Genomic DNA, 9,325 nt, shown 5'->3' on the forward strand with positions numbered 1-9,325 from the left:
AATTGTAAGATGTTGAGTTCAGACTCCATCAAAACACTTTATTGTTGAAATTTGAATTTGAACTATGGTTGGCATTTTTGAGGTGTTGAGCAGAGACTCCACCATTATGATAATTGGATTTTTGAGATGGAATAAAGTTGATAGGTTAAGAGTGGTTTTTATACCCCATGAGGGTTTTCCACTCATGAAAATCATGTCTTGTGAAATGTTTTTGGGAATCTTGTCATCTATCATATTTATTCATTAGGTCAAGCTTTGATACTTAATGTCATTCATTATATGCAAATTGGTGTTTTTAAATCTACAATATCAATCGCATGTGAATTTGTTTTAGTTCATCTGATAGTCGCAATAAAAGATGTGTGTCATGGAGCATATGTAGATTGTTTAGCCAATGTATCTTAATCTTTCTTCTTAGATCATGTAAGGGTTTAATATCTTAGATCAGCAGTTCTTGTTTTTTATTTAATGCAAGTTGTATTGTGTTAAAAAGATCTTAAACGTTACATCAAGTTTTTCAGAGGTTTTACTTGTTAAATTTTATTACACTCTGATTCACACCCCCCCTCCCCCCTCCCTCTTAGAGTGAAACCACTTCCAACATATTGTTCTCCAATAGTTAATTGTATTGTTGCATTTCAAGGCAGTATTTTTTTATTTGTGCCACTATATGTGGAAATTTCAAGTCATAGTGTTTATTAATTGTACAAACATGTATGGAAATTAGAGTTTATACTACATTATATTAGCCACATGGTTATTCTATTTGCACAATTGTATATCAAAATTGGAATTCATCACTGAAAAATGTGGAAATGAGCCTATGCTTAGTATAGTCATAAAATTAGAACTCAACACAATGAGGTGCTGGATTAATTAATGATAATCTTTTCTGTGGTGAACTATATTGCTTTCTTAACAAGTTAATAAATTTGGAAATTGGAAAATGGATAAAATGGCAAAGTGGCACGAGCCTCTTCATACATATAACCTCAATGATGAACTTTCTATGGATACTCTTTGAATTTTTTGTTACATTTATGCTTTAAACCTTTCCCTGTCCTGCATCAGTATGCTATAACACAAGTTCCATTCTCAATCCTTTTCGTTTCAGTATATTGAAGCTTTGCTACAGTCAGCCTTCTTTCTTGTACTTTATATCATTGTCTTGATCTTTATCTTTCCTACTTGCAGGGAAGTGTAACCTTGCAACAAGTGGTCGTGGAGCTCGTGTCTTACGCTCAAACCCTCTTACACAAACATATCCTGCGAACATATCATTTCTCAATCTCTCTTGCACAAACATATCATTGATTCATTTTTCAAGCCCCTCCTCTTAGACAAACATATCCTGCAAACATATCACTGCTGAAACCTTTTTACACAAACATAGCATTGATTCATTACTCAAACCCCAATCTTACACAAACATATCCTGTAAACAAATCATTATTTTATCCAGCACTTTATGATTACCATATGCATTCAAATTGAGTGGTTGAAAACTACCAAGCTACTTTAGTAAATTAGCGGAAGCAGTTAAAAATCAATGTAAAAATAAGTGTAACAATATATTCTCTAATCCATTCAAAACAATAAGTTAAGTTCTATGTAAACATTTCCCCATCCCTTGGTTTTATCCTTGTCCCAATAATTATTTCCCATGCAAAATTCAAGGGTAGGATTTCAGAGGTACTTTTAGGCGTTTCCTTTTTTTCGTTAAATAGTCTTTTGCTGCTTTTGTGCATATGAAATACGGCTGAAATTTGGAGGAGAATATTGCTGATTGTATCTCAACATTTTAGCAGTTCATACATCTGGAAGGTCCTACCCACTCTTTCTTTCTAGAAATGTCAGTTTATTGTCTAATAGTGTTTTCATAATCCTTCAGGAAGACCTCACCTCAAAATTCCCCAAATGCAACTATGGATGGATTAAACGTTGGAGCATGGAGGGTAACTACTATGTGGGGATCAAACAAGTGGGCATTTGCTTCAGAAATAGACCAGCTCTACTCATAAAGCATTATTCTGTAAGAAAGACAATGCCCTAGTCTATTATGGAGGATAATACGATTGTCAAGAAACCCCTTGACACAAGCGTGGTCTCCATTGGAGATGGTAGTTTCTGATAAATACCCAATCCTTGAACATTTTTGGGGGATACAGAGCCATAAATCAACAGAACATACCTATGAACATGGACATTAATACTGAACATGACAGACTCGCTACATAAATCAAGAAAATGTATAGGATTCCATGTGTATTGAATTAACTTGCTGAAAAGTCTCTCACAACACCAATATATTCCCCTGCTCATTAGAATAATAAGCTATGCTATTTGGTGATGGCTACCCATCCCTTCATCCCACGTCATTGCCCCAGTGCTATTTTCCTATTCAACAACTATCATAACAAAGCAGGTCTTATTTCTCTCAGTGTCCATGGCTGTTATTTTGTTACTTGTAATTAAAGATTGTAGGTTCTGAGAGTTTGGAATGAACAAAGGGTGTTATGATTTAGAAATGAATTAGAAGGGCAGAAAAACAGAATTATGAATTCACAACATAGATAAATGAAACACAAATTTATCGTGGTTTGGAAATTGCCTACGTCCACACTTAAAGTGGGGGAATCAATATATTAATAACCAAGTCTGGTTTGTACACACAGCTGCGAGCAGTTGCAAAATTCACTCTACAAAATGATATGCAACCAACTCTTAAAGAGCTTACAAAATAGAAATTGAAGAACCAAGAGTTTTTGGCGGTAAAGAGAAGGAGTCCATTGGACTTCACTTCCAACAATCTCCCACTGAAGGCCAATGAACTACTGCAACAAGTAGATTCCCCCACTAAGTCCTGCTATCTGTTATTGGAAAGGCCGAGAGAAGCTCAGCAGAAATCTAACTTCTCCCACTTAACAACTTTAGTGAGCACATCAGCCGGATTCTTGTCGGTATGAATTTTATCTACATGAAACTTACCTTCTTTGACCATAGGGCGAACATAATGACTGCGAACATCAACATTTTTTGATCGAGGCTGAGATGTCTAATGTTTAGTCATAAAGATGACACTGTTATTATCACAAAACAAAGAAAAATCTAATTTCTTCAAACCCAACTCGTTGAAAAAGAGTTGCAACCATACCATCTCCTTTGCTCCCTCAGAAAGAGCTATGTATTCAGCATCTGCAATCGATTGAGCAACTATGTGTTGTAATTTTGAAGCCCAACTAATCACTGCCCCAGCAAATATGAAAGCATAACTAGAAGTAGACTTTCTTTTGTCTAAATCTTCTGCAAAATCAGAATTAGCAAACCCTTGCATAATTGCCTTGCCCTTCCCAAACCATAAACAAAAATCAGAAGTACCCTTGAGATACCGCAAAATATACTTGACCGCCTCCCAATGTGATTTGCCCAGATTAGCCATAAATCTGCTCACCACTCCCACGGCATGAGCAATGTCCGGATGATTAGACACCATAGCATACATAAGACTTCCAATTGCAGATTTGTATGGAATTTTGTCCATAAACTCCTTATCTTCTTGTGTTTTTTGACACAATAGAGAGGACAACTGAAAATGAGAGGTTAAGGGTATAGAAAGAGACTTACCATCCGCCATACCAAATCTGTCTAATACTTTTTTAATGTAGTCTTGCTGAGATAGTTTGAGTTCTCTTTTTTTCCTATCTTGAAAAATTATCATCCCTAGAATTTTTTTGTTGCCCCTAAATCTTTCATGGGAAATTCCTATTCTAAGTGAGTTTTAAGTTCACTCAAGATCTTCATGCTTGTGTCGGCCACTAGCATATCATCCACATAAAGAAGTATGACAAATTTGCCATTGGGAAGCTTTTTAAAATAGATACAAGGATCAAACTCGTTGCGAGTAAACTTGTTATCAATCATAAATTTGTCAAATTTAAGATACCACTAGTGGGGGGCTTGCTTAAGCCCATACAAACTACAGTAGAGGTGTTCCTGACCCTTTTTAATAAATCTTTCAGGGGAATGCATAAACAGTTCCTCATCAAGATCGCCATGGATAAATGTCATCTTCACATCCAGGTATTCAAGCTCAAGATCCCAGGCTACAACCAATCCCAATATTGCTTGGATGGTAGTCATTTTGACTACTGGCGAGAAAATCTATTTAAAATCAAGGTCTTGCTGCTGAGCATATCCCTTGACAACTAGTCTTGCTCAAAATCTTTTGTCACTACCAGCTTCATCTTTTAATTTATACACCCACTTATTTCTTAATGCCTTTCTGTCAAGCGGAAGTGGCACCAAATCCCATGTTTGATTTCACAGTAGTGCGTCCATTTCCTTGCACATTGCAGTGTGTTAGTTATCACAATCTGCAATTTTACAAGCTTCTTTGTATGTTACAAGATCTGTTTGATCAGAAATTAGTAAAGTAGGCTCAACTTCTTCACAAAACAATAAGTAATAGTTGAAGGACTTTGCACGAAGTTGCCTTTGTCTGGTAGATTTTCTCAATTGACTCTCTGGTAGAGTAGTGGAAGCATATAAATCTATATTTTTCTTGTACAATCATCTAGAAAGGTGACAAAACAGTTAGCTCCTCCAATGAAGGTTACCTCGGTAGGCCCAAAAACATCCAAGTATACAAGCTCCAATAGCGTTGTCTTTGTGTCATGCCCACCTTTCAAAAAATTGACTCTCTTTTGTTTGCCATAAAGACAATGTTCACAAAAGGCTAAGTCAACAAGTTTGAGGCCTGGAAGCTGATTTCTTGTGTGCATAATATGGAGTCCTTTCTTGATAATATGCCTAAGTCTTTGATGCCAAAGATCCGCTTTGCTATCCTCAATCACCATTGCAGCTCCCACTTCACCATGAGTCTTAAATATGTATAGACTACCCATTTTATTACCATTTGCAATTAGCATGGTACCATGAGTTACCTTCCATGTATCCAGAAAAAAATTTACATTAGACCTTGATCAAAGAGTTGTCCAACGGATATTAAATTCCGCTTCAATTTTGGGACATGCCGAACATCTTTGAGCAGCCATGTTTTACTGCCTTCTAATGGCAGCAACACATCACCCTTGCCTATAATTTCACAATCTTTGTTATCTCCTAAGAAAACATTTCCAAAGTGACCTTCATGGTAGTTAATGAACGCTTCAAGACATGAGGTAGCATGATCGGAGGCACTGGAATCAAGCACCCATGAATCTGGAGTAGTGTCGATTGTTGAAAGGATTAGTACACTATCATCTTTATCATAGATTGTATTTGTTTCATTGTCCCGCACCTTCTGTTCTGCCCTTTTGAAGTTTCTACAATCCTTCTTTACATGACCAGCTTTGCCACAACCAACAATCACCATTTTTGTTTCTAGACTTCAATCTCCTTGCTGATTTCGAGCATCTATGATAATTATTTCTACCTCTATTATGGCTTCTACCTCTATTTTCGGTGTTGACCACCGTTAAGGCTTCACCGGATGAAGGTTCATCATTCTTTCTTCTCAAATCCTTGCTGAGAAGAGTAGTTGCTACATCATTAAAAACCAACTTATTTTTACTGGATATTGATGTGCTAACTGATGTTACAACGCCTTCCTAGCTACTTGGCAAAGAGCATAATAAAAGAACAACCTTTCTCTCATCATCTTGTGTCATCCCCATCGAAGTTGCTTGACTAATCAATGTATTAAATTCATTGATGTGACTTGCCATAGTGCAACCTTCCTTCATCTTAAGCTTGTACAACCACTTCATGATAAACACTTTATTGACAGTCGACGCCTTTTCATACATGGCTGTGAGTCTATCCCATACATCTTTTGTTGTTGCATCACCCGTGACATTGAAGAGAATATTGTTGGACAGCGAGAGAAAAATTGTCGCTCTTGGCTTCTTGTCTAATATTTCTCATTCTTCATCAGCCATCGCAGTTGGCTTCTTTGCTTTCCCTTCAAGCGCAAGTGAAAGGTCTTGCTTTATAAGCAAAGGCTCCATCTGCACCTTCCATAACCCAAAGCTCTGATCGAAAAACTTCTTTATCTTCGATTCTTTCATGATTCTGGAATTTCAACCACCAAAATCTTTACAACAATCTAACCTCGCTCTGATACCAATTGTTATGATTTAGAAACGAATTAGAAGAGCAGAAAAACAGAATTATGAATTCACAACATAGACAAATGAGACACAAATTTACGGTGGTTCAGCAATTGCCTATGTCCACACTTAAAGTAGGGGAATCAATATATTAATAACCAAGTCTGGTTTGTACACAGCTGCAAGTAGCTCCAGAATTCACTCCACAAAATAATATGCAACCAGCTCTTAAAGAGCTTACAAATAAAAGTTGAAGAACCAAGAGTTTTTGACAGTAAAGGAAAGGAATCCATTGGACTTCACTTCCAACAAAGGGCCTACCTGATCACAAAATCAGGATTGCTGAGTTGAGTCCTAAGATGCTATGACCTTGAGAAACTTAAGGAACATAAGAAGATGTCACCGCCTTTTGCCCAACTTATTGGTTTAAAGTTTTAAATTATTGCAAGCACTTTCCAGCTACTTTTACGAGATTGGAAGCAAAAAGGGAAATCTATATTTACAAATAGAAACCATCCTTGACATTGATCTACTCTGGATTTCTACGTAGAAATTAGTATTTTTTCTGTGATTTAAGGAGCGCAGACTGAATTATAATATAATAGAAGCATGAAAATATTTGTCCCTTTCCAGAAACACTCTTGGATTGCTTCTGCGTCAAGACCTAATAGCATGTAGTACAAAAATATATTAGAAATTAGATAAGAAAAGTAAAACTTTGAGGTGCGTTTTCCAGGTTTTAAATGGAAGTAACTTTACCTCTAAATATACTGGGAATTGATGTACTAAAGTATACTGTGCATCGTCGCAAATTCCAAATCCAATGTCTAGGTACATCTATTGGATGCAAGCTTGTTCTGTGATCAGCAAACACCTGTAAGGAACAAATCCATTTGTTAGAATATATATTAAATAAGATGCACAGCATCTGATGGTCATCGGTGACAGAGAGTTTGGTTTGCCAATTGTTGATGAGCATACATCATTGGGATTTCTTCACTTTTATTTGCAAATTCTCCTTCAGCTTGGAGAATCCGAATTTTTAAGTTATCTGGTGTAAATATTTTCATTGTAGAAACCAAGAAAAGTTTTGTGAGATCCCAGGTGTAAGGCCACTTTTTCTTTAATACATACATATGTGAATAAAGGTTAATTTGCAAATGAGGTAAAGTTGTACATCAATTCTAAAATTAAAATTGTGAGGCAAGACCAATGAACCCTATAATGGTCATTAGTTACATTGAAATCCTTGTGATGTAAAGCAGTCTTACAATCCATGAAGTGAATAACCTAAAAACAGATGGATACAAAAATTTGTCCTAGTTTAATGTATGAGAAGATATGACTATAAAGCATCTTACATGGAAAAATTTCCATATATTTTTTAATAGCAATTACTAATCTAAATCACATTAAAATTAATTGATAATTTTACTGAATTCGTTGGCAAATGGCAAAAATACAAATAATTTTAAATTGTAATTACTAATCTAGATTACATTATAATTAATCTCTAATTTATTGAATTGGTTGGCTTCAAAGATTGATGCTATAGTCATATGTTCTAATGTGATCTTGGTCTACAATTTGGAATTTACAATAGAGGACGTGCCTTGATTAATAAATGTCTAAAATACCTCATTAACTTGAAAATAAGTTCCATTTAATGGAAAATGCCCCCCCATTGCTGTTTTGCAAGGTATCTGCACATGATCAACTTGTATGAGTTTACAAAATATAATATAGACATCTTCACCATACATAATTACCTCAATTCAATGCAGAGATCCACATGAGATAATTGCATTTCAGAAGTGCTTATTTTTGGAACATACCAATACTGTGCACTGTGCATAACTACTAAAGCTGTCGATGTGTCTGTTGCATCTAAGTGTTGGGTGCCACTCTCTGAAGATTTGTATATCTGTAATGCATTGTCATTACAGTTCAAATTGATACTGAGAATTTCTTCAGAATCCATATCAAATGAATCATGCGGTGCACTTTCTGCTGAACTGTCTATGCTCTCACGCTCTGGAGATGAAGGCTCTTCAATAATAGGTTCACAGGTTGGCATTGATGTTGATATGTGCCTCACAGAAATATTGGCCAAATCTAGGGTATATGGATTTTGCTGAGAAAGAATATCAAATGAAGATATTGGAGGCAGAGCAAGTGGAATAAGGGGATAAGAATCTTGCTGAGATTGTGGATCGAAAGAAGAAATTGGCACTGATAATGATTTGTCAACTGGAGCTGGAAGGGCTTTCGTGCACTGAGACAGACAAAATGAAAGAAATGTAAGTATATCAAGTCTTGGAGAGCTGTTAAAGTCAGAATTGAATCCTATATTCACTAATGTACTTGTGTTAGCTTTGCTAATACATTACAATATCAATAAAAGGAAAATCACAATAATGGATATGCAGGACTATGTTCACCTAGAAAAGCTACGGCCCATGACATTACATGAAATAAATTCATTGCTGTATACTTGAGTAAAATACTGATGCACATGCTCATTGAATTCCAACTATTGTGATTGAAAAATAAATGGCAAATAAATGTGTTAGAAACCCTCCAGAATATGAATGTGACCTATTAATGTGCGTACTCTAGTTCAGACTTCTACATCAAGCTTCAGAATGATATTGAAGTCCTAGAGTTAGGCACTGCATTATATCAAAGAGTACAATGAGGATCTAAAATAAGAGTGTATACCAACCTCGCAAAAGCACTTGCAAAGTGCTTGCAGTTAAGCTTCATTGGACATGCATTACAATTTGGCCTGCTTTTTTGACAGAAAACCTGAATAGGAAAAGGATACATTAATTAAAATGGTGAAAAACTTAAAGCCATAAATTGAAAAACGATAGAATCCATATATTAAAAACTTAAGACCCTGATTTAGATAAATAAATCCTGCTACTTGAATCTTTAGAGCCCTAAGTTGAGCTCTTAAAGTTAGATTTCAATCCTAAGCTCACTAAACATAAGGCTTAAAAAGTATATGAATTTTAGGGTTCATATAAAAAAATTCACTTATATTTTTATTTTAGTTAAACAGTTGACTTGGATACAGCATACGCAGCATAATTACCATATCCGGCTGTATCCAACATGCTCAAATTTAGCTGCTGGTTTGATTTGTAATTTTGTAGCATATTTTTCTCATAAATCTTATTACACCTTAAACATAAACATAACTTTATTGT

General features: G+C 35.5%; 1 protein-coding gene across 2 annotated transcripts; it reads right to left on the reverse strand.

The window, feature by feature from the left end:
• Positions 1 to 6,178: 6,178 nt before the first annotated feature.
• On the reverse strand, positions 6,179 to 9,085 carry LOC131079288 (DNA glycosylase/AP lyase ROS1). Of its 2 annotated transcripts, XR_009113951.2 has the most exons (5): positions 8,836 to 9,085; positions 7,946 to 8,385; positions 7,748 to 7,813; positions 6,870 to 6,984; positions 6,179 to 6,774 (listed from the first exon to the last, which is right to left on the reverse strand). XR_009113951.2 is itself a non-coding variant. In XM_059218620.1 (3 exons), exons 1-3 carry the CDS (start codon positions 7,871 to 7,873, stop codon positions 6,683 to 6,685), a joined length of 333 nt encoding a protein of 110 aa, XP_059074603.1. In that variant the 5' UTR covers positions 7,874 to 7,884; the 3' UTR covers positions 6,179 to 6,682. The 2 variants fall into 2 exon arrangements, 1 of the variants encoding a protein (XP_059074603.1); XM_059218620.1 differs by lacking the exons at positions 7,946 to 8,385; positions 8,836 to 9,085 and having other exon boundaries at positions 7,748 to 7,884.
• Positions 9,086 to 9,325: the final 240 nt, after the last annotated feature.

This window comes from Cryptomeria japonica, chromosome 4 (assembly GCF_030272615.1).
Source record: "Cryptomeria japonica chromosome 4, Sugi_1.0, whole genome shotgun sequence".
Taxonomy (NCBI): Eukaryota; Viridiplantae; Streptophyta; class Pinopsida; order Cupressales; family Cupressaceae; genus Cryptomeria; species Cryptomeria japonica.